Here is a 26874-nt window from a genome sequence, read left to right on the forward strand (position 1 = left end):
ATCTAGTCCAGTAGTCGCCAACTGTGGGCCGTGACCCACTGGTGGGCCGTGAGAAAATTTTGGTGGGCCGCAGAGAAATCTCACCCCCAGAGCACCCCCCAAAGCAATTAATCCAGGCTGCGCAGAAACACAAGGCAGCGCTGCCCACATTACCCGCGGGAACCCTCCCCGTTCACTCACTCCTTACCCAGTAAACTTGCCTGCTAAATTGCTATTTTTCCTTTTTCCGACCATCATCTGTTCTGCTGTGCCGGGAGATTTAGATTAGCTAGGAAGCAGGAAATGGTTGGATTTCTTGCTTTCTAGCTAGTTTTTAGATCTTCGGCTCAGCACAGCCGAACCTTCCTTAGGACTGAAGATTTGCTTGCAAGCAAATTCAGTGCAGATTCACAGCAAGCAAATTTGAGAGACTGAGCTAGCCGATGGCAGATAGATAGATCACTGAATGATTCTGTGAGCAACTCAATCTGCCTGCTTTGCCTGGTTTTAGGTAAAAGTTGCTCTTTTTTATAAAAAAAATCAATATATACATGCATGGTATGTTATGAGTTTGCTTGCAAGCAAATTTTATGTGACAGACTGAGCTAGCCAATGGCAGATAGATAGATCTCTGAATGAATCTGTGATTCTATGAGCAACTCAATCTGCCTGCTTTGCCTGATTTAGGGTAAATTGCTCTTTTTTTATAAAAAAATTCAATATTTATATAAATATTTATAATATTTACATACAAGCCATGCCCAGCCAGTCACATGACCACCGAGCCATACCCACAAATTAGGCCATGACCACAGAACTGGTTAGTGGTCCCTGGGATCTAAAATTATGAGTTTGGTGGTCCCTGAGGTCCAAAAGGTTGGCGACCCCTGATCTAGTCCAACCCCCCGCCCAAGCGGGAGATCCTACACAATTTCTGACAAATGGCAGTCCAATCTCTTCTTGAAAGTCTCAAGTGATGGCGCTCCCACAACTTCCGAGGGCAAGCTGTTCCATTGGTTGATTGTTCTCAGTCAAAAAATTTCTCCTCATTTCCAGATTAAATCTCTCCTTGTTCAGCTTCCATCCATTATTCCTTGTCTGGCCTACAGGCGCTTTAGAAAGTAGATTGACCCCTTCCTCTCTGTGGCAGCCCCTCAAATATTGGAAGACTGCTTTTATGTCTCCCCGGTCCTTCTTTTCACTAGACTAGCCAATTACTTTTCCTTTCTTTTCTTACTCACTTTCTCTGCCCTGCCTAATATTGTTTCATCTGAAAGTAGTTAGCTTGATAGATATGTCTGACATTTGCATTGTTTTACAAGCAATCCTTGTTTTTCAACCATTCATTTAGTGACTGTTTGAAGTTACAATGACACTGAAAAAAATGGCTTACAACTGGTATTCATACTCAGATGATCTTCCCAGCCTGCTCCCGACAAGTAAAATCAATGGAGCAAGCTCACATTTGCTTAACAACGGCATGATTCACTTAACAACTGCAGTGAATGACAGAAAAAGTTGTAAAGTTGGAGGCAACTCACTTAACAACTGCCATGTTTTGCAACAGAAATTCTGGTCCCAATTATGGTTGTAAGTCAAGGACTACCTGCATATAAGTTGTCTTTTTAAAATTTATTCCTGGGCTCACCTTTTAAAGTCCAAGTGAAGTCCAGGTCAGAAAAAAAATGCAGAATGTAGAAATGCAACTGCAGAAGTGAAGTCTGGTTTCATTTTTGTGTGTTCTACATGTAAACAAGAAGCAAGATTTTGAATGTTTATGGAGATTCTCAGTCATCCAGGTCAGGGTTGTCCCAAAGGTGCTTTTTTTTTCAAGAGGCAACTGGACTTTCTGGTTTTTCTTTGAAGACGTTTCACTTCTCATTCAAGAAGCTTCTTCAGCTCTGACTGAAGAATTCCCAGCCACCATCCATTTCTCACCATCCAGTCAGAGCTGAAGAAGCTTCTTGGATGAGAAGCAAAACACCTTCAAAGAAAAACCAGTAAGTCCAGTTGCCTCTTGAAAAAAAGCACCTTTGGGACAGAGTTTTAAATGCACAGCCACGGGGGCAATTTTAACCCTTCCCAGTAGGCATACTGATTGGGTTCACACAATGCCCTAGAATTATAAAGCACATTATGGCTCAGCATGATGTGTAAAACAGTGATGGGCAACCTGGGATCCTTCAGTTAGTTTGGACAACTGCTATTAGTCTCAGGCAATTTGGCAAATGGAGAGGATATTTAGTTTCAAGTATCTGGAGACATAAGATGGCCAAACTGTGGTATAAATACAGCCACTGATTCAGTAAATTGAAGGAATCTTGAAATCCTAAGCAAAGTCCTGACTTGGGAATAAGTTCAGTTTAACAAAGAAGAACTAATTGCCAAGTAAACATGAAGAGGGTTGTACTACAATAGTGTAATGGTAAACTTCTTAAGATTATTTAAACTGAGCACGAACTGCTGGCATAATTAGAATATTCTAAGCTTCCTCTTTTTATTGAAAGCCAATTAAAAGATTACCATTTCAGTTTACTATTGAAAGGACAAAAGCTAAAAAGATTAGTAATGCACTTCAATAAACTCCACCAATTAAATAGCTCTTTCCTGATTATTGCTAAAGGAAACTTCTTTTCTGAATACTTAGAGTGATGTTATCATATTATAGCACAATGAGGTCTAACAATGCATTTCACTCAGCTTCTTTGACCTTTGGAGACCTGAGGGAACAAACATACTGGGAGTTCATTAAGTCATGATTAAAGGGTAAAAGCTGACTTCACTAGACAATTCTTGAACTGAAGGCAGTTTGTTAAACAAACATTCTCGGTAAATAGCCCTTTTTTTCCAAGTTTCTGTCATTAATGGAACAAACCGGCCTTGATTTCTTTCCAGATTTGGGGAAAGAATAATGTTCCTTCATTCAAACACATTAATTATTTCTTCTATATAAAACAAAATAATTTTTCTCTCTTTAAAAAGAAAAATCTAACATGGACTCCAGCCTTCAAAGTTTATGCAGTAATAAATCTGTCCGCCCTTGACCTGGTTTATGTTTTTAAAATAGCTGGAATATTTTTTTAAAAAGTTGTATCTATAGTTCTTATTCTATGTATAACCATTGAAAAGTAGAGTTGATATGGATACAAACTAATATTTTTAAAATATTAAAGATATAGCTGCACTTTGAACTGCAATTGTGTTTCAAGGATTGGAAAAGTAAACTTTTTCCATATTCATTTAGTTATTTGTTTAAAAAGTGGTCTTCCAAGAGTTGTAGAAGGCATAGTATTAGAGGGAACAGGACTGATTTTTCAAAGAATTTGTTTTATTTTTATATATGTGGGCCATGGATATTAAATGCAAAATCAGTACATTAAGCTTTATATACGGTTACATGCCTGCTTTAATCTTTTTAAAGATTATAAATTATATAATATGTGATATTTCTATATTATTAAACCCATAAAAAGCACTACTAAAAATATTTGTTTTGCTATCAAATTATACCTGAAGAAACTTTCAAAGCTCCAGAGGCTGCAAAAATGGAGTATGACAATAAATTATATTTGCAGTCAATATCATTAGATAACAATATGACTGTCAAAGCAGATAGAGGATGTGTTTACACACACACACACACACACACACACACTTCGCACTTCAATTAATTGTGTTTCTATATAAATTACACCTGCCAAGGTGACTTCCAATTCAATAACAACATAAATAAATCTCAGATTCTTTAAGGTTCCAAAAGCAGTTGTTATAATTTGTTACTTTTTCTTCATTAAATAGGTGCTAGAAGCTTCCCTCTTTTACTACCGCCCAAAATAAGTAAATATATAATTAATATAATGACTATATTTAAGTTTGAAATGTGTATATTATTTCCAAAGTATTCAAAATGCCTTATAAAATAGAACAAATGCAATATACAGACATTTTAAATCCAATGCATAAGCATTCAATGTATTTTAAAATTATTTTTTAAACAACAAAAGAAATGTCAAATTCTACGTGCATAAAACTGTAAGAACAACTGTTCTTTTTCCCACTGGGTTTGTGAATTCCAAGTTTGTAATACTTGGATCCAAATGTGATCCCTTAATATAAATTAGTAACTGACCTCTGGTCCGGAGGCCTGAAGGCAAAAATGCTTTGATATAGTCCTTGTGAAAATGGTACCCATTTATATAGAGTGCTATTTAACAGATGGACACATTATCCCCATCAATCCTTTTCTTCTCTTTAAATGCAAGCAAAATAAAAGTATCACGAAATGAGTTGACTTCAAAAATAAAATGTTAAGAAAAACTTTAACTCACATATTTAGTCTTTGTTTCCAAAAGTCATTTTATTCCTAATGTTACACATTTCCAGAGTCTGAAGAACCATGCTTTAAAAACAGAACATATGGTTATTGATTGGAAGGTTAATCACTTCATCTTTACTGCACCTATTTTCCTTGAAGAAGAAAAAGAAAGCCTGGCACTTTCTTAGTGCTTCATAATTATATGTCTGGAGGCTTTGCAAGTTAATAACGTGGAGGAAAACCTCGAAAGGTGTATCCTGACTCTAAGTTCAGGATGCAACCAGGTCATGACACAGATGGCCATGGAATGAGAATGCAGAAACACCCCATTTGTCCACATGCCCAAACGTGCTTATTTCTTTCAGCACAAAGCAAGGACAATTGCCAGTCCAGCTGATACTTCACAGAGTAGCCCCATAATGTATTTCCTGAAAACAATTGAACCTTACATTTAGAAACCCTAACCTGAATATTAAAACAGAGAATTGAATCTGAAAAAAACCCCATACAAAATAAACCTGATATCAATGGAGAAGGTACTATGAAACTATTCAACTATCAGCCAATATTTAAATACAATAAAGCACTAGTTTATTTTTACAAAATAGATACATACATAACAAAGCATAAATGATTCAGAGGCACAAAATATAAATAAAGTTTAATCTTAAATTTACTCCTTATCCATTAACTTAAACAATTGCTTATATTTACCTTATTGTACTTCAGCTTAGATATCTAGCACAAGGTAAATGTGAGGTAGGGCAGAGAAGATAGACAGGAATATCAATTGTTCCATGGTTGCAGCCAAAGTTGTCTAGACTTGAGATAATTAATAATCCTTCCTTAGGAATAAGGAATAAACTTTAGGAATAAACCTTCCTAGGGATTATTTATCTGACATATTTATTTTCTTTTATATAACTCATCTTATTTTCATGAAAACGCATTTTTTTTGTCCTTGTCAAGTTTTGCCCTTATTTCTTTAAATTGCCTCAGACAAAATACAGTATTACAGCTACAAATACTTTGTATTTCAAGAAATTGAATTTAAATTATTACCATCAAATCTAGCCCAGTTTAATTAATTTATTAAATAAGCTGTTGAATTTCAATACTGGTTTGTTTCATAGAATATAACTGGAGAGAAATTAACTGGGCCTTCCTCCTAGGTATTCATATGGCCATCCAAGCCTTATCTTTACCCCATCCCCACCCCACACTTCATTCCTTGCATTTATCATCAGTTTTATGGGAACACAGAGATAAGCGAAAGCATTTCTGGAGAAAATGTTGATTTGCCCTGAGGGAAAGTGATCTGTGATATCCTGGTCTAGCCAGTAAATCAAACATTACTTAGGTGCTGAACTCATTTCCTAATGACCTGGTGGAATTATAAAGACGCAGCCTGATTTTTTTTAAACAAGGTTTTTGTATGGATGGGACTACATGGGCTAATTTCTGGAAAATAGAAATTGAATTTTATCGATTTCTGCTCTAGTTTGATGACTCTAGTCACAATTTTCAAGTTCAGTTGTGAATCTACTTAAATGTAGAACCATTTAGCTTATACTTTAACTAGTTTGCTAATCAGAATTTTGCAATATCCTTGGTAAAATTCTTTATATTTTATATGCAATTTTCCCTAAATCTAAGAAAATATCTAATTAAAAATGAAGTGATTTTGTTCTGTCAAGATTTGACAGAGCAAATCCATATGGATATCTGGTAACTGTTAAATTGACTATTAGATGGTTAGCACTTTCTAGGAAATGTCTTTCCTTAATAATGACTACAAACTCTTTATATCTATTTTAGCTGAAAGACTTAAACAATTTTACAGGATCATATACATGAAAACCAGTGTGGTTTCTTACTAAAAGACATCTAAAAGATAATGTAAGAGTAATTTTAAATATAATTAAATATTTAAAACAATGTAGCGACAGATATATTGCATTAATCTTTCTGGATAAAGAAAAAGCGATTGGCAACTTGAACTGGACCTTTATATTTAAAGTAATGGAAAAGATGGGTTTTGGATTGGGCTTTATACAGGGTCTGAAGTCTATGCATTCCAAAAAGCTTGGATCATGGTGAATAGAGATTTTACAAAACCATGTGAAATCCAGAAGGGAACAAGACAGGGGTATTCTTTATCCCTTTTATTATTTATTCTAGTGTTGGAACTGTTAAAGAGAGATATTAGACAGTATAACACAGCTAAAAGACTATGATTTAAAGTGCATAATTACAAATTACGTGTGTTTGCTGATGATTTGGTATTAAGCAATTGATTCCATGTATATGGTGGAATTATAAAAGGGGATTTTGGGGTGATAAAGTGCCACTTTGGTTATCACCGCATGAAGCACTACATAGAACCAGGATAATATTGGAATATAAATGGATGACATATCAAGACTTATTGAGGTTTGAAAAAGAGGGATTTAACATAAAGATGAGAAAGCAATAAATGAAGGATTTGGTTATGTTTGGTTTAATTATTATAGAATTTTTGAAAGATTTAAATTTGATTTTAAAAAGTTTTGTTCTACAGGAATTAAATTTGAACTGAACATTAATTTATGTTCTGGATATGACCACTTGATTTCTAAAGTATATAAAATGTTACTCAAGATGGATCTAGAAGATGAATACATTAAAGAGTGTATGGTAAAGTGGGCAAAAAATGGTTATAATATAATGCTAGATAAATGGGAGAATGTATGGACGAATGGGCTAAAATTTACATTATAGTTTGAAAGAAAACTTTTATAAAATGATGTACCATTGACCCCAGATAGACTAACATAAATATATAAAGGGATTTCTAATAAGTGCTGGATATGTAGTCAAAATCCAAGTTCATTTTATCATATGTAGGTCTTACAAATATGTGAAAACATACTGTATAAAATAACAATGAAAATGTAAAAATATTTAAGATACAAATATTAATGAAACTTGAAGCTTTTCTTTTAGACAAGCCAAATGTTTTGTATATTAGTCTCATTCAAGTCAAAAATTGATTTTCCCCCCAACTGAAAAACCAGTAGGCCAAGGATGGGGAACCTTTTATGGCTCACTCAGGAATTCTGGGAGTTGAAGTCCATAAGTGATAAAAGAGCCAAGTTTCCCTACCCCTGGACTAGACAGTTTTATAAGAGACTGGAAACTGTGGACTTTCTACGTGCTAAATATAATACAGATGGTTGACATAGGGATTTGAAGATTAGTGTAATGTTTAGCTTAATCTGTTGACTGTTTTTTCATTTGTGTGTGTGTGTGTATGTGTTCATCTATGAATATTGGGCAAGCCACATTATAGTTACAAAATATTTTGATATTTAAATATAAAAAGAACAAATAATAAAATTAGCTGGTGATACCCTCAGTCAGTTTTATTTAGCATATGAAGTAGAAAATTTCACCACAATAATAAAGTCATGAATGCCTGAAAGTTTAAAAAAAAAAAAACAGAAGTAAAATTGATCAGAATGATTGGAAAATTTGCTTAAATTTGGAGCTATTAACTCCAGTGTAAATACTATTCATTTTCAACAAAGAAATGTGCATTGTCCTAAGCTGCATTTCAAATGAGGCCTACTTCTTTCTGCACTAGTCCAGTTTAGCCTTTTCAATAAAGAATGGAAACCATTGTTGCTATGTTTGTATTAGCCACTGTTTTTCATTGCTCCTCACCTTTCAAGAGCTTGAACCACTGATAAGAATTCTATAAAAGCTTATATCATTCTGATGGAGATTTTATTTGGACATATTTATTTATTTATATCTTAAATTGCCTTTCCATAAATATCACCATAGTGTTGTAAGTATAATTTTAATAACAATAAAATGCTTTCGTTCAGAAACTCTACTTTTATTATGAATGAATGATCGTTGACATCATAGGCTGATCAGGGCCACATTCCTGAAAGGATTAATTTAGTTTGTATCTGGATTTCATTCTTAATATTATGGAAGTACCATATTACATGTATATGCACATGCTCAATTGTATTGTCAAACAATATTCATCAAAATGCATCCTAATAATAAAGCTGAAGTAGTGCATTTGCAATGATCACTTAAGTAATATGAGGTGAGGTTTTTTATTGGTACTACATTTCATTTCTTGTTCCCAGCTTATGCAGAAATTAATATATGTGGACCCCGGCATTATGGTATATCTATATGTTGACTTATTCAGTGCTAATTGTTACATGTGTCCCATATTAATTTGTTCAAAAAGTTGTCAGAGTGAAAAAAGATTAACATCCCAAATAACAGTTACTTGATAAAAGAACTTATTTCAGTTAAGACTGCTATAAAGCACTTAGTATATAACATTTTATTTCAATAAACCTTTCAAATCTTTTCCAGTTTTATTCTAGTGAATATGATAAATTATGTCTCCTGCAAGATCATTAAGGCATTTGGAAAGATAAAAGGAATGCTTGAAAACATCACCACTTTACTACTTATCTTCTGAGCCACCTGTTCTTTTTCATAAACTAATAAATTCTATAAAAGCTTACATCATTCTGATGGAGATTTTATTTGGACATATTTATGTATATCTTAAATTGCCTTTCCATAAATATCATCATAATGTTGTAAGTATAATTTTAATAACAATAAAATGAATAAAAAGAACTCATTGAGAACTAAATTATTTCAAAGCAATTGAACCACCAAGGAACAACGTTACAGCAGTGGAGATTTTTCTTATTTATCTCTTAGTGTACTACTGGGTTCCACCACGAAAAGGGGAAACAAATAAGTTTAGCAGTCAGGAAGTCTCAGAATCTCGTACTGAATAAATAACAGCCAATAGCACTTAAGTGTAAGGAGAGACACCATTTGAAAAGAAGGAAAACAATTTCATGAAATAAAATATCCTTTTGAAATAAAAGTGTTATTATTGCCTTATAATTTTTGTTTCATTCATGCTGGTCAACAGTGCCATGATCCATCTTTTTTTCACTAGTACAATCAGGTAGGGAAACCAAGAAAAATATGACTTCTGACTTCAAACTTCTGGATTCAGCAATGTTCCACGCCAACATCTCTAGGACATTTTATAAATGGGTGGAATTTTTTTAAAAAAATATTAAAAATATTGCAATCTTGTCAGAATAGATAAAACATCATATGAAACACTGTTTAAGCAACTGTTTAGTTGAAGAGAGAAAGAAAGAAGGGAGGGAGGGAGGGAGGGAGGGAGGAAGGAAGGAAGGAAGGAAGGAAGGAAGGAAGGAAGGAAGGAAGGAAGGAAGGAAGGAAAAACCTTTAAGCATGGCAGACCACAAAAATTCACTGAAACTAATCTACTCCAGGTCTGAAATAACAGGAAAGAAACATTTGAATTATATTGGGAAGTCACTTGAAAGAGGTTGCATATAAGGTCAAGTGATTTCTACAACACCCCAATAGAAGGGCTTCTAAAGATAATAAAATAAAATGAGAACACTTTGATCCTCTTTTTTTTCTCCGTACAGTGTCCTGTGTTTCTGCTCATGGACCCTCTGGATCCAAATGTTATCTCTTTAACACTATTAACAGTATATCAGGTTTGGGAAAGACTTTGGAGATCTTCTAGTCCACCTCCCTGCTTAAACAGGTGAAACCTGTATTATTCCAGGCAAATGATTGTCCTCTCTCTTCTTTAAAATCATCAGTGATGGAGCACCTACAACTTCTGGAGGCATTACTCTGATTAATTTTTCTCACTGTCAAGAAATTTCGCCTTAGTTATAGGTTGGTTCTCTTCTTGATTATTTTCTATCTACTGTTTCTTGTCCTGTACTCAGGTGTTTTGAAGAATAGTCAGCCCCTCCTTTCTGTGGCAGCCCCTCAAATATTGGAAGACTCCTCTCAAGTCACTCCCGTCTTTTTCTTTGTTAGATTAGATATACCCACTTCCTGTGACTGTTCATCAGGTTTTATTTTAAATTCTAATTATCTGGCTTTTTCTAGAGGCTCAGCATCTTTTGGATCATCTTGGATCATGATGACTAAAACTGCACACAGTATTCCAACCAGTATAAAGAAAAACCAAGGATATAGGATCTATTAAGTCTTTCCTGATACGATAAAGCAATGTGACATGTTTTCTGGACAATTATTTTTTTCTGTGTAGTGAGTTTTGAGTTATATATCACAATGTCTTGACAAGATGGTGGAAGAGTTTATGAGGTTAATTATAAATCACTTTGACAAGAGGCACCACCGATGCCATTGAATCTAAATTCCTGGAAAATAGCTCTGTATAAGATATTTTTTTCCGTATACTATATTGAAAAAGCAAGTAAAGAATTCAGTTAGCTGTGTTTCATAGCATATGACAACACAAATATATGTCAGAAAATCTTTGCATACGAAGCTCACTGCCTAGAAATTCATGAAATATGAATCCAAGGCAGTATATTCAGCTATATGACATTCATCCAGCAAAGTTGCCAAATATCTTTGCAATTAAAGAGTCCATATCAGGCATAATGGTGAGTAGGAAAACGATCACCATGTGTAATGTAAATTCCAATTATAAGCATAGCCTATAATTAAGGCTTATCCAGCTGCTGCTATATCTAAATAGTTTCCAATGTGTGATTTGGAAGAGATAAATAGAGAAAGTGTGTTTGATCTTTCCACAGCAAAGCATGAGAATAGAAAATGGCTTTTAGAAAGTAAATTAAACCATTCATGTGTGAAATAAGGCCAGTATAAAGTTTTTATTCATAAAATCCAAAGCATATTTTCTGATGCAGAATAAAAATAAATGCAAAAAAAAAGGTATATAACAAACTATATTTTGAGTGGAAGGATAAGCATATACGGTAGTTGTTATTTAGTCTGCCAATCTATTGAGCCAAATTTTGATAAAATAAAAGTTTGCATCAAAGACAGGCTTTTTTGATTGATATCAGCAAGCTGCCTTTTGAGCATGTACTATCCAAATTATTGGTTGATATCTTCAAAATGTTTGAAATTCATACAATATTATTTTAAAAACAGTGCTACTTGATATGTAGTTTATTCACATTAATTCAATGGGTCTTACATCCAAAGAAGTCTGCAAAGAATTGCAACTTTTGTTTAAAAAAATCTCAGCTTTTCCTACACTTAAATGAAGATCAAAACAAACCATTCTGTGCTTCTATAAAGTATATAAACACACATACTGTATATTTATAATTTGTGTTTGTGGAAATGGTATGTGAAAACATTTTGGCCTTTGTCCATTTCATGGCAAATGTATATATTTTTCTGTTATTATTTGAATTAGTTAAATAAAACAGAAATAATAGCTATCAAAAACCAAGTATACTTCATTCCAAGGATTCCTAAGTCTATACTATATGAATTCTGTTCTGGCTGGCTAAGAACTTTCCACCTCATATACTGTATATTATATATACAGTATCAAAAGGCAGCTTGCTGATATCAATCAAAAAAGCCTGCCTTTGATGCAAACTTTTATTTTATCAAAATTTGGCTCAATAGATAATATGTGTACAAAATGTGTACAAAATGTGTACTGTATATTATACTATAATCAGTATATTGAGGTACTACAGGAATATTATTGGTGACTCCAAATCAAGAATGGCCAATTTTCTATGTCTATGTCTGGTAGAGAAGCCTGAATCCTGGAGAAATGCTGCGTGTATTATGTGTCAGTCATAACGTAAATGCTGTTATTCGGTATACAGCAGCTTCTCATCTTATATCCTTTGCATGTTGTATTAAGGTTTTTTTTTTTCTTTAAGATAATTTCAGTCAATGGGATAACTGACATATCTAACATGGATGTTGTTTTATATAGATTTTTATCAATGTTTGGTATCTATGGCAAATTTAAATATAGAACATTGCAAATTTTATTTATCTGTATCCTACCTTTATTATTTTTACAAATAACTTAAGGTGTGACCATATCCAACACACTTTCTTTCTTCTATTTTGCCCACAACAACAACCCTGTGAGTTGGGTTGGGATGAGACAGAGTCGCTGGCCCAAAGTCACCCAGCTGGCTGTCATGGCTAAGGCAGGACTAGAAATCAGTCTCTTGCTTTCTAGCCTAGTGCTTTAACCACAACAAATTGGCTCTCCTGTCAGAAAACCATAGCTTAAGATGGCACCATATATTAAGACAAACAGAAGCACTTCCTTATTTGGCAAAACTTTTACGCAGACTTACTTAAATCATGCTAAGTAATGTGATCCAATCAATATTTCATGACAGGAAACTCATGGCAAATCAGGCTGACATTAACTACTTTTATTCTCACATATCATACATTAAGATGGCAAAAGTTTGTGAGGATAAATCATATTCTCAAAAAGAGTATTTCTTTTTGAAAATGTGATTTTAAAATTTTCTATCTTAATCTTCTATTATACTGTTCTTTAAATCATAGCCTCGCTTTATCAATCATGCAAAAACAGGAACAACTATTATCAACTAACGCATAAGATTGTTCCTATATTATCCTTTCCTGATAAAAATCTTAGGATTCTGTGCATTTTAATACAATTATTATATCCTGGAGTCATAAAAATGAATGAGATAAATATGGTGCAACACACTCAAGTTTCTCAAAGGAAGCTTCCCTTCCCCGCTTTCCACTTTATTTTAGCAACAAAGAAATTGGAGAGCTGAGAGAAATACAGTCCAAACTCATCTAAAATTAGAGAGGGTGGGGCAGCAGGCAAGTATTATAGGGAGCCAACTAAATCCTCACTATATTTAACCTACAGTAGGTAGGAGCTATATTCTCAATTATCTGTGACAGAGTAAGGGCATACAGAGTAAGACCAGCATCTGGTTTCATAGGACTTTAGCAAACATATTACTGAGATAATGTAAAACAGTGCTTGGCAAGAATCTGTAGTATGCTGCTAAAGGCCAACAGGGCCACGTGTAAAGCCCGATAAAAATAAAAGCACTGAGGCTGAGAGCTGCCAGAAGAGAATATGTAAAGCACAAGCTTTCATTTGCTGTGTTATCTTTCCAAGATTCTCCTTCAGTTCTCTCTCTCCTGCTTCCAGACAGGAAGAAATAGCACTGGGATTAAAAGGACAGTAACACACCAAACAGCTGCATGCAAGCAAGCATCCTAGTGAACAGATTATTATTCAAAGCACACACACATTACTTTTTATCATGTTACATATAATTTTATTCTTTTTCATGATAGCTGTTCTTTGGTTGTTGGGATAACAAAGTTTCCTATTATTTCTTGAAAAGCACCATGAGTTAATTAGAATCATTTCCTTTAGAATCTATCTGTGAATTGTTCTGCAATTTTCTTTCCTAATCTCACCCCTATCAGCAGATGGGCACTGGATTAGGGTACAAGTGACCAAGCCTCTGAGATGGTAATTATCAGATTTGGGAACAGCTTGCTAAGAGAGGAAATTTGCTTTTAATTATCCATTTTAGGGTGAGTTTCAAGAGTACTGTCATTGACTGTTGTTTTTAAAAATGTTTATTTTTGAACAATTGAGGTCACGGAGCCTCAAGAAAAGCCAATTTAGAATGAGGAGGGGGTGATGAGCAGGAACTTTATATCCACCATAGAATGTTTGCTTTGAGGGGGAGTTGTGCCTCTTCTTTCCAAAAGTAATTCACTTGCTTTTTCCCCTCACATACATCATCAACACAATAAGCAAATAGAACATATTCTTAACAACAATAGAATACTCCAAGCTCTTATAAGAAGTTTCTTTTCTACTGTTAATCCATAAGGAATGGAATTGGAATTTTAGAGAGAATGTGAGATCCAATGGATACAAAAGATAGTAAGAGGAAGGAAGAAAAGAATAAATTTCAAAGGAAAGGAACTTGCACAAAGTCTACACACTTGGCTTCAAAGAATGTTATTTTAATGTGTCAATCATTTATTGAGTTAATGTGAATTCTGTTAGCATTTATTTACCTATTAGCATTTCCTAACTCAGCATTGTCCAGACAATTGCCTGCCCATCCTAAAAACATTCTTTTAACATAAGAGTTTTGATATACTCATTTTACATGTGTGCAAATGTGTGTGTCATTATGTCATTAATGGGTGTCATAAATTGTCATTATGAGCATTTCTGTATTTATAGTTTTTCTTATCTTCTTTGGGCAAAGAGTTTCTTCACCTTTTTTATCATCCCATCATATTAATAAGTAACTAAGTTCCACTGTTATTAAAAATAATCATTCGTTTGGGGGAGGATCATTGCACTTAATAACGAATATGGCCCCTATTGCAACTGTCTAGTCATTACCCTGTTTTAATCAGTTGTAAGGCAATTACATGCCTGAAGCTTATATGGAACTGATTAGATGAAGGAGAGAACGGATGCTCTACTGATCAAAGGTGTGGAGTTACTTGGACATAAGCAAATAGGTACTGATTCTCCATAATGGAATGTAGAATTCCTTGTGGCCCAAGGAACTGTTCTCTCTTAGACATTGAAAAGTTCTTGCTTTGTGAGAAATCGTCACGTTGTTTGGTTAAAAGCTTGCAATCAAAGAAAACGTGTGTTTTCATACAGCTAAATACTGGGTTGTACATCTCAGAACAAAGAATGCAGATTATGCCTGAAAGAAAGAAGACTCCCTTCTTGGAAAGCAGCCAATGGAAAAAAAGAGGTTGAGGTCTTTTTTGGATAATTAGCACTTTATGGAATCTCAGCGTACTACTCCAGCAAAGATGCTTATTTCAGTATGATAATGATAATATTTCAGTATGATAATGCAATCTTATCTTAGCAGAATTGCCCCTTTCAAGCATCCTAGCCATAGTACTAAAGACCTCAGACAATATGCTGTTGAAATACACTCTGAAGATTTGTTTGGTGCATGCTAATAAAATTCCTCTTTATAGCTGCAAAATAAGATTGGGGCAGAGGCCTCCTAAATTGTTTGATTGTGTGAAAATATAAAGAGTTTTGAGAAGCACAGTATGCTCACCATTGCCTTAAGATTTAAATAATTGGATCGTAATTTCTCCAATTCAGTTATATCCACACAATTCTGGTTAGCTTAAAACATAAAGCAAAAACATTTTTTAATTCTCTTTATCAGTTAGGATTATATCTTCAGTGACCAGTTTAGCAATATTTGGGAAATTAAATCATAGTTGTGCTGTCCCAGCCAGTCTATGGGAATTGGATAGTTACTTAGGAATTGTGAGCTGTCCCCTTAAGGGAATGCATCATGGGAAATGTAGTTAAAGGTATCCTAGGAAATGTAGTTCATGTCACGTGGCTACATCTGTAATCCTGATTGGTCACTAAATTGACCCTCGAGGGTTGAGGTAGGTTTCCCTCCATTCTTGCCTGCACTCATGGACTGATAACAGCTTTCTTTCTATCGCTACGTGATGGGTTAGGAAAGAACCATTTTTTACCTGCAAGGCTGATATACAAAGGATTGGTCATTATAGAAGAGCTTCATCACAAATGTGAGTTATGAAGTTACCTGATGTACCAATAAATGTACTTTGTTATGGATGTTTTGTGGAATTATCTATCTGCATCTCCATAGCCACAAATCCACCTCTGCGCCATGAGACAGGACAGAAAAATAGTCCTACTGCTATATAATTCTATAGGACATCTTTGAATTTTAGAATTCCAGCCTGAGAGTAATTCTCTTATGTTGACACAGATACCCAAGTAAGTTTCTGTTAAACAAGACCTAGGATCCTATAGTCACATAGCATTTCATGAAACCAACATCCTTAAATATTTTCCATTGAGAACAACTGAGATTAAAAACTGGAAAATTAGCCTGTTTGCTATGAGCTTCCTCTCATGAAATATTGATTGTATACATTACTATACTATTCCTTGCCTTTTTATCAGTAACAGGGTAGATCACATTACTTAGTATGATTTAAGTAATACTCCATAAAAGTTTTGCCATATAAAGAAGTGGTTATGTTTAGAGATCTAGGGGTAATTTATCCCACACACTAACAAAAATTTGCCCTAACTGTGACTTTGAAATTCAGAGCTGACATGTCAGTACACCACCTTGGAATTAATTGGAAGCAAGCCAGCCAGCCAAAATTATCTTCTAAATACCAAGAGTATTGCATAATGTAAATATACTGTATGCTAATTGTGCATATAACTTTAAGTATGTTATATTGCATTAAATAGTTGTGTGTACCTTAGCATGCTATAAACTGTTATATTTTAGTATCTCATATTACATATTGTAGCTGCATTTTTTCTTACCCAGTAGATTTCAGTGGGCTTTAACCTGATCATCCTGCTAATAAAGACTATACTGCAGACTTCCCCTTGCTTATACCAACAAGAAATTGATGATCCATTTCCTGTAGGTCATCATGTAACAGGAGAGAACATAGGGTTCCCTTGGTTTTGAAGATTACACTTTCTGCAGCTAAGACTTGCAGAGAACAAACAGGCTGTGAATTCTATTGCCATGTTCTAATTCTTTGCCACTTGTCATTGTGAATGTTTCAATTGACCTTTCATATCTGCAGTGTCTTTCAAAGAATGCTTTTTTGTATGTAAATTGCAGGCATAGGAATTTTGAACTTAAATCAAATCCAACAATTTACTAGAGCAGCTTAAAAAAGGTTTGCATTATCCTTATGTAAGATAATACAGTTGAATTTATGATCCGCCTCCTACAAATATCTTCTATCCATGCACTGCTTCTAATCCAAAAAGCATTTCACTGGTAGAACAGAGATTGATATCACTTTCCGATGTCTGTTTCGCTGTTCTGTATTCTTCCACCATTGCTTTGGAGTACTATGGGACATGCACAACACCACTAGAGATGACAGTCAGAACTGCAGAAATAATTCAGTCAGACAGAAGCCAAGTAATTAAATGACATCTTTCCTACTCCTGCAGTACTGTATCTCCCACTGAACTCCATTGGTGGAAGAAACACTCCCATTGTTGGAAGGAAACCAAATATCAACAGAGTTGCTATGTTACTAAGCTAAAATATGGTTATCTTGTTTGTGGCCCAGTGTATTGTAGACATCCAGCCACTGTGATTTGCTGGAGCTTCATTGTTGTACAAACCAACAGCTGAGTTAATTTCATAATTATGGATTTAATAATGAATTATAAGTTGTGAAAACATAGTTGTGGAAATAATAAAATAAATAACAGACACCATTTTCTTAGCAGTATTTTTATAATTTGGGGGGGGGAGTGAACTTTATTTTGTATTTATAATTGCTCTTTTAATGCTGAATGATTTAAAAAGCATTATATTTCAATAAGATAGTCCTTGACTTACAACAGTTCATTTAGTGACCTTTCAAAGTTACACCAGCATGGAAAAAAGTGACTTATGACCATTTATCACAGTTAAGATCATTGCAGCATCCCCATGGTCATGTGATCAAAATTCAGACAGTTGGCAACTAACTCACATTTATGACGGTTGCAATGTCCCAGGGTCATATGATTATCTTTTGCAACCTTCTGGCAAGCAAAGTCAATGGGGAAGCCAGATTCACTTAACAACCACATTACTAATGTAACAAAATATTTACGTAAGAAATGTGGCAAGAAAATGGAACAAAACTCACTTAACAGATGTCTCATTTATCAACAGAACTGTTGGACTCAATTGTGCTGGTAAGTCGAGGACTGCCTGTAATTGTATGCATTTATTATCCATTCATATGCAGGTATATGATTACAAATTACATGAAAAAAACAATTTCATTATACAACCTGAATTTCCTTAAGATTAAGTTAGTTTCAGTCTCATAAAAATCTTCCTGCAATTTGTCCAAGTTAAATAAAGAATCAAATATCTGCTTATATAGTAAATATCTCAATACATTCATAGCCATTTCAATCTGTCATCCTGATGCCTGTTTTTGATGAGACTGTGAATAAAGGATCATAGTGTGACGGGATGGTGCATTACCATAAATCAGGTTTTGTGAAAGACCTTTCTGTTCACATGGCCTGCAGTTCGTAATTACCATGGTAATCTACTCTGAAATATCAGCTCTTAGATACATCAAAGGGACACCGCAATAGACTACTCAACTTACCACCTAAAGGTTAATTTGTGTACAACATGGTTTTCATAGTCAAAGTAATATTTACTAAGGTAATAGAAATCAATTTCACATTAACTGGAAATGGAGGGGAATAAACTCATTCATACATACATATATATTACATATATTATTCATGCTCGGCTAAAAATATAACCTACAATGTTTTTACTGTTGCTGCTATAAAACTTGGTTTGTCAGAGAAAACTATAATCATAATCTTGCTATTTTTTCAAGCGTACTTTTAAAAATATAATCAAAATCCAATGAATTGCTAAAACGACAATAATTCTTTCATTTCCAAAATTTCAGATCAAGGACGATTTTCAAATAAACATCTTTCAGTACTTTGTTCAAATAGTAGTGGTAATTTATTAAGAAACGTGCTTTGGAATGCTGAAGTTTATTCATGCTGATTGGCAATCCCTATAAATAAGAATTTATCTAATAAGTAAGCCATTCCTTTGTTGTATTTTAAGTTAATAACCCTTCAAGAGACTGCCTGGTCAAGCAAAAGTAAAACAATTATTGTAAGTATTTAAATGCTTTGAATTTTTTTTAGCAATATGACAGAATAGTTTAGTTGTAACAGGGATTTCACAGGATACTCAGTAAATAAAATTAACATAAATGAGCAGTAGGTGAGAATTTTAATTTCTCTGCTGCTGAATTACTTCATGCAAAGTCATACAAATGAGAAATGGAAAGGGCATAGAAATAAATATAAATTTGTTCAGTAATTAATCTTATACAACTGATCAGCATCCCAGTTGGTTAGGTTTCCCCCATCTCAGTTGGTTAGGTTTCATCACATGTCATTTTGATGCAAAATCTCTTTAAGATTTTGATAATTCTTATGAGATCTTTAATGGGCAAGGATGGCCTTTTTAGCCCTCTTGGGGAAAGAGGCTTTAGGAGAGGCTCAGTGCAGATTATGTGCGTTCACCTGGCAAAGTCTTAATGCACCTGTTTTAATAAAGTAGCAAAAATCATGCCAGTATTTTTTGAGTAATTTTGCTTTTCAGGAGGCAAAATTGTGGGCCACATGCATTCTACCCTCGACTTCTATGAATGACAGAGTGTGTAGTGACCCTTTGTAGGCTGTTGTATTGAGTTGTCTAAGTAGTATATATAGTTCAAAATTATGAGACAAGGGGAAACCTTATACAGCAACTGTAGGGCATATATTGCCACAATATCTTATTACACAAAGCATATAAATATTTTAGAACCCCATTCAGAAATTTCATTTCTAACCCTTTAATTGTTGCATTATTAAACTGAGACAAGAAGATTGCAATTTCTCTCATCTTTTATTTGGTATCTCTAGATGCAAAGATCTTAGCAGACAATACACACACATCTTAAAAGTTTCTTTAAATCTTTGCAAAAGTATAAAATTAAACTCAATTTTTAAAATCTCTTACGAGCAACGTTCAAACTTATCATCTGAAGCTCCCAATTTCTCCCAGTTTTGAAATCACTATAATGGAAGTTGGGAAGCAACTACTCCAGCAATACTAGAAGTGGTAAAAAGGGATAGTGAGGGCACAAAGTACAAAAATATAGGGAACCTAGAAATACCATGGATGGTAGATGAGCCAGTTTTCGATGAGTACTGTATATATGTTGTTGCAATTATTAAACTTCAGCATTGGGTGGATGATGTGTTGTTTGTTTTACATAATTTCTTTACTTTTCTAATTTTTATTGTTGTGAGAGGTTTGTGTTAGTTTATAAATGTATAAATTAACTTATATGGCCTAAGGAATGTACTTTTATTCCCATAAATCTTTCCAGCTTCTAAAAATCTTTTGAGACTTTAAATAGATGCACTGACAAATGCAATAGTACAAGGCACCTAAATTTGTTTGTAATATAACAGGGCTAATTCCCAAGTCAGTCTGCATGATTGTAAAATAAGAGCATTTACATACTAGCAGTTCACAGGCCAATGAGATATATATATAAATATCTGATTTAAAGATTCTGCACCACTGCAAAATGTATAATTAGCAAACTCAAACGTTAGCAGGAGGCCTAAACTTCCTCTCTAAAGCTGTACTTCCCACCCTTGCTTTAGTCAGTCCACTTTATTTGCTTCACAATCAGGAAGACCTCCATACAAGCTTGGATCAGCAAAGGGCACCTGCCAGCCTGGCATATGTGATTCCTCTCAAAAGGAGGAATCTGTGAGTTCCTAACATTAAAGGACAGCTTGTTTTTATCAGAATTGTCAGACTCTTATGAATTTGGCAAATATGTTGTCTTCGTATCCCCCCAAAAAAAAAAAACATTCTTGATGAGAATGAATGGATTTGACAATCCCCAGGGATTCTGGTTTAGAATTCCTGTCTGATCTAATGGAAGAAAAAGTTGGGTTCACCAAGGATGCAACACAACACATTCTGCCTGAATCAGAATGCACCCTAAGCCGAACGCATCCCTGATAACTTCCAAGAGGAGAGGAGAGAGACTGTGTTGCAGCAGTAGCAGCAAAGCGCCTCGGAGAAGTGCAAGAGAACATTTTTACCGCCTTTGCTGGACCGGGCCTCAGCTCCTCGTTGCTCTCTCACCCGCGGGAGCAAAGGCAGCAGCCACCTGCAAAGGACAGAGACGCAGTGTCACCCTAGCGCTGCTCTTTCGCGCCTTAAAAACCGGTGCCCCGGAGGCAAAGATTGCTGGAGACGGAACCGTCTTCTCTTCGCTGCAAACGGGATCCTAGCCTCGGAGCCATAAGCTCTGCCCTCCTTGCAAGCGAGATCGGAGGAGGGTCTTCCCCCCCCTGCCGCCTTTCGGGGGCTGCTTCGAGCAGCGGAGAAACGAAGCCTCGGTTCTTGGGTGGGCCGGGGAGGGGGAGGCAGTTCCTGGGCGGTGCGAGGGGCTGCCAGCTCCCACCCCGCTCCCTCTCCTCCCCTCCCCTCGAGTACCTGCGGCAGGCAGTGGCCGAGTCCCAGAGAGCCCCGCTCCGGAGCAGCACAGAAGCCCGGCTCCGGCACCTGGTCGTCCGCCCTGCCGTCCCCGGGTCCCAAAGTCCGTCGGAACTCGCGCTCACCGCCCCACGCCGGGGGGAAAGAGAGAGAGAAAGAGGCAGCAAAAGAGGCGGCATGGCCGAACCGCCTAGGCACCTTCGCCGCCGCCGGGCGCCCTCCGGGGCGGCGCTGCTCCTGCTCTCCCTTCTGGCTGGGCTCGGGACCACCCAGCCGCAGCCGAACTCATCCGGGCCGTCGCTTCTCCTTCAGCCGGCGGAACCAGACGCTCTGGACGGGGCCGCCGCGGGGATCTTGGTGGCCAACCGCGGACTGCGCGTGCCTTTCGGCCGCTCCGTCTCCCTGGACCCCGTCCGCGACCTGGTCATCCGCGTGCAGCCGGGCGACAAGTGTAGCGTGACCGTCTTGGAGAGCGGGCCTGCGCCTCACCGCCCGGGGGCGCTCTCCCCACAACGCTTCCCCTGCGATTTCGGCCCCGGAGAGGTTACCTACACCCACTACGGGTCTCGCAGCCCCGGCCGCGACCGCCTCAGCCTCCAGCTCCGCTACGACTCCCCCGGTCGCACCTTCGTGGTGCCTTTCGCGCTGGAGGCCGAGGTATTGTCGCAGCAGCTGCGCCTCCTCAGCCGCCACCTGCCGCTCGCCGTGGAGAAGCTGCGGGGCTTCAGCCAGCCCCTGGACGCCAAAGTGCTGGCCTTCGCCGAGGAGGGAGAAGCCGGCCGTCGCCACTGCCGCCTCACAGCCCTCCCTCACGCGCCCAGCAGCGGCAACCACCTGCCTTCCTACGGGCGCTTGATCGACGCCCGCGGCCTCCCCCTGCCGCCGGGCTACAGCAACGAGTGCCGCCGCTTCCTGAGCGAGGGCATCCGCTACCAGCACACGGCTCCCACGCCCTCGCCCAACCGCGACCACATCCCGATGCGGGTGGAAGTGCTGGAGGACAGCGGCTCTCCCGACAGCCTAAGCCAGCAGGAATACTTTCAGCTGGTGGTTCGGATCCGGGAGGGCGCTGAGAACACGCCCCCCAAGCCCAGCTTTGTGGCTTTGCTCATGATGGAGGTGGACCAGTTTGTGCTTACCGCCATCACCCCTGACATGTTGGCGGCGGAGGACTTGGAGAGCCCGGCAGATCTGCTGCTATTTAATCTCACCTCTCTCTGGCTCAGTGCTGGAGGGCAGGACGTGACAACTGGTTACTTGATAAGTACGGATGATCCTAGTCGGCCACTCACGTCTTTCACGCAGCGGGAGTTGAGGGAGCTGAAGATTGCCTACCAACCTCCTACAGTGGACTCAGACCATGAGCGCCTCTTCCAGCTTGAGATGGAGGTGTTGGACCCTGAGGGTGCCTCTTCAGACCCCTTTGCCTTCGTGGTGGTGGTGAAGCCTATGAACACTTTGGCTCCGGTGGCTGTCTTTAATCGAATTGCCGGCCCTCAGATGATGCTTTTTGAAGGCCAGTCAAGGCCGCTTTCTGACAATCTTGTAATCAGTGATGAGGACAACTTAGACGAAGTGAAGATTTGGGTTACAAGAGGTCTAAAACATGGGGAACTGAGAGTTTTGGGTGCGTCTCCTGGTCGTCATTTTTTTACTGCAGCAGAGTTGGAAGCTGGACAGGTGATCTACCAGCATGATGGCAGTGAGCACAGTTTCAGTGATAACATTATCTTCCGCATGAACGATGGACAACACCAGGTGGAGTTTTTTTATCCAATTACAATTGCCCCTGATGATGATCAACCACCACTCCTTAATGCCAACACTGGCTTGGTCCTAAGTGAGCACCAGATAGTGCAGATCTCACCCTTTGTTCTCAGTGCTACTGATATAGATTCTGATGACTCAACTATTCGATTTGTTGTTAAGGAGGTTGAAAAGTCTTCAGATATACCTATCCGGAAACATTTTGGTGAGCTTCTATTGCGTCAGGAAGAAGTTCCATCATCCTATGAAAAAAAGGAAGAGATAGAAGAAGATCATAGTGATCCATCCTCCTGGCATTTTATAGACAGTGAGGCTATATATGAGAAGGTAGTGACTGAATGGCTGCAAGAGGATATCCTACATGGAAAGTTGTTCTACAGACATATTGGACCTCATAGCACCAATGTAGTGATGGACCAGTTTGTATTCTATCTCCAAGATGATAATGACCCTCCAAATCAATCTGAAGAACAGGTATTTATCATCAAGATACAGCCAGTAGATAACCTATCTCCAGAACTATACCCAGGGACAACTTTACAGATGACTGTCCTGGAATACCAGGTGACACATTTCACGAAGCATTATCTGTGTTATACTGATTTGGACACAGATGACAGAGAGCTGAAATATACAGTGCTTACATCACCAACTGATATTGACGAAAATCACCCTGTTTTGGCAGGTGAAATTGTATTGACTGACAGCCCTCTAGTGCCTATTACCCATTTCACTCAAGCACAGATAAATCATCATAAAGTGGCCTATAGACCACCAGACCAAGAACTTGGCATTACTCCAAGAATAGCACAATTCACTTACAGCGTAGAAGATGCAGCTGGTAATTCCGTGCTAGGTATTTTCACTTTCTTCTTGCAGCCAGTGAATAATCAGCCCCCACAAATAACCAATGCTGGTTTCACAGTTTTTGAGGGGCACACCTTCTTTCTCACCACCATGCAACTAGATGCTACTGATAAAGATACAGACACTGACCGAATTGTCTTCACTTTAACTGAAGCACCTCAACATGGCTACCTGCGCTACCTGGAGGAGGCATTAATGGTACAGGGTGAATCTTTTCTTTTAGATGACGTTGCTAATGGTCGCATATCTTATCAGCATAATGGTGATGAGTACAGAAGTGATTCCTTTCAATTAGAAGTAAGTGATGAAGTTCATCAAGTACCAATCACAGTTAAAATTGCTGTTCAACCAGTTGATGATGAACGTCCCAGCATCATGGTCCCTGGTAGTAATGGACTTTTGGGGGCCTTTATTGATGTTCTGGAAAATAGTGCTACTGAAATAACTACTTCTCTTATCCAGGGCACAGATGAGGATACTGATGAACTGGCATTAACTTTTATTGTAGAGGACCCCCCTAAGCTGGGTAGCATTTTAGTGGATGGAATACCCTCTAAAAAATTCACTCAAGAGGATCTCATAAGCGGAACAGTCGTTTATGCTCACAATAGTGGAGAGATTGGATTGAAGAAGCAGACGGATTCTTTCAATCTTACTATCTCTGATCGGTCCAGTGAGTGGGTGGTGAGAGGAAGCACAATAGAAGGAGTGCGTGTGACTGTAACTCTTTTGCCAGTGGACAACATTGCTCCTGAAGTTATGTTGGGAGAAGAACCATTCACTGTTCATGAAGGAGGAAAGAATGTGCTAAGGTTAGAACTGCTGGATGTGGAAGATATTGATACTCCCAGAGATGATGTTCTCTGTACCATTCTAACACAGTCAACTGCTGGATACCTAGAAAATATCTCTCCAGCACCAGGATCTGAAAAATCCAGAGCTGGGATTCCCATCAGTGCATTTTCCATCAAAGATATTCGTGTTGGTCATATCAATTATGTTCAGAGCATCCATAAGGGGATAGAACCTTTAGAAGACAGGTTTACTTTCCAGTGTTCTGATGGTATCAACTTTTCACCACCTCAGTTCTTTCCAATTATCATTATCCCAACTAATGATGAGAAGCCCGAATTGTTTGTACGTGAGTTTGTGGTGTTGGAAGGAATGAGTTTGGTAATTGATACACCCATTCTCAATGGTGCTGATGGCGATATTCCCCCAGATAAATTGCACTTCTTTATAACTGTTCCTCCAAAGCATGGGCAGATTGTTAACCAGCTGGCTACCGGTACTGTGTCTGTTACCAATTTCACTCTAGAAGAAATTCAGGAAGCATCTAGCATTATATATGAGCATGATGACTCAGAAACTAAAGAGGACTCTTTCAAAATCCAACTTACTGATGGTCTACACACAGTGGAAGAAGAAGTATTAATAATGGTTATTTTGGTTGATGATGAAACACCCCGGATGTCCATCAATGATGGCTTAGAAGTAGATGTTGGGGAATGTAAAGTTATCACCAGTCAAGATCTCAAAGCCACTGACATAGACTCAGAAGACAGGATGCTTACTTACATTATTCGTTTATCCCCCAGGCATGGCTTATTACAGCATATAAGTAATGAAAAAGAGGTGCTATATAACATTACACTTGGCATGAATTTCACACAGGATGACATAGATCATAAATCTATATGTTATACACATATGGGCCAACAGGGACTCCATGACTTATTTAAGTTTGATGTCACTGATGGCATCAATCCCTTGATAGACAGATATTTTTACATTACTATCAACGGCATTGATATGGTGTTTCCTGAAGTGATCAATAAAGGAGTCACTCTGAAAGAAGGTGGTAAAGTGACTCTCACTACAGATCTCCTCAGTACAAGTGATATCAACAGTCCTGATGAACTACTTAGGTTCAGCATCACACGGGCACCAAGCAGAGGTCATTTAGAGAATTCTGACAACCCTGGAGTTCTTGTCACTACCTTCACTCAGCTTCAACTAGCTGGCAACAAGATTTATTACATCCACACTGCAGATGATGAGGTGAAGATGGATAGCTTTGAGTTTGAAGTGACTGATGGCTATAATCCAGTCTTCCGTACTTTTAGAGTTTCTATTACTGATGTGGACAATAAGAAGCCAGTTCTCACATTACATGACCTCACAGTTCAAGAAGGGGAAACCAGACTGATCACACCATTTGAGCTAAATGTGGATGATCGGGATACACCTGATCATCTGCTCCGTTTCATAATTACCCAAGTCCCTGTACATGGTCAAATTATTTATAACAACAGCTATTCTGTCACGAGCTTCACTAAACAAGACTTAAATGAAAATATGATCAGCTACAAACATGATGGCACGGAAACTAATCAGGATAGCTTCTCTTTCACTATAACAGATGGGACACATCCAGATTTTTATGTTTTTCCTGATACCATCCTTGAAACACGTATCCCACAGATGATGAAAATTCAGATCAATGCTTTAGACAATGGAATACCACAAATAGTAGTGAACAAGGGTGTCTCCACACTGAGAAATATAGCAACTGGACATCTGGGCTTCCTAATAACTAGCAAGTCTCTGAAAGCAGAAGACAGAGATAGTCCACACAAATTATTGAAATATAAGATCACAGATGGGCCAAAACATGGATTTCTCATTAATATTGGTCTAGGAAATGCAAGTGTCAAATCCTTTTCCCAAGGTTAGTACTATGTAATCACTAGTTTTATTTATTGAATTTTTTTAGAAAGTTGATGTTTCTAAAACAATGAAATCTGTTTGAATTTGTTTTAAAATCATATTTACAGATCAACATCTACACAAAAATTAATCTTTTATAGGCTCATACCTATCCAATCCATTATTTAACTTGGTTTGTTGCCAGGTTCAAAATTAGCTGGATTCATAATCCTG

The 26874-nt window shown here is 37.4% G+C and overlaps 1 protein-coding gene and 1 long non-coding RNA gene across 3 annotated transcripts in view; one reads left to right on the forward strand and one right to left on the reverse strand.

Moving 5' to 3' along the window:
- Positions 1 to 17488: 17488 nt before the first annotated feature.
- Positions 17489 to 21430, reverse strand: LOC148130687 (uncharacterized). Its single transcript, XR_015749217.1, has 2 exons — positions 21298 to 21430; positions 17489 to 20968 (listed from the first exon to the last, which is right to left on the reverse strand). It is a non-coding gene; the product is annotated as an uncharacterized LOC148130687 (long non-coding RNA).
- Positions 21431 to 21474: 44 nt separating this feature from the next.
- FREM3 (FRAS1 related extracellular matrix 3) overlaps positions 21475 to 26874 on the forward strand; it is a 60748-nt gene continuing 55348 nt past the window's right edge. For both annotated transcript variants that reach the window (XM_026668626.2, XM_087963083.1), the window contains exon 1: positions 21475 to 26662. In XM_026668626.2, coding sequence (XP_026524411.2) covers positions 21475 to 26662 — 5188 coding nt within the window. The remainder of the gene's footprint in view (positions 26663 to 26874) is intronic.

Source organism: Notechis scutatus, chromosome 4 (assembly GCF_049901735.1).
Source record: "Notechis scutatus isolate UNSWTSFEM ecotype Mainland chromosome 4, rNotScu1.2, whole genome shotgun sequence".
Taxonomy (NCBI): domain Eukaryota; kingdom Metazoa; phylum Chordata; class Lepidosauria; order Squamata; family Elapidae; genus Notechis; species Notechis scutatus.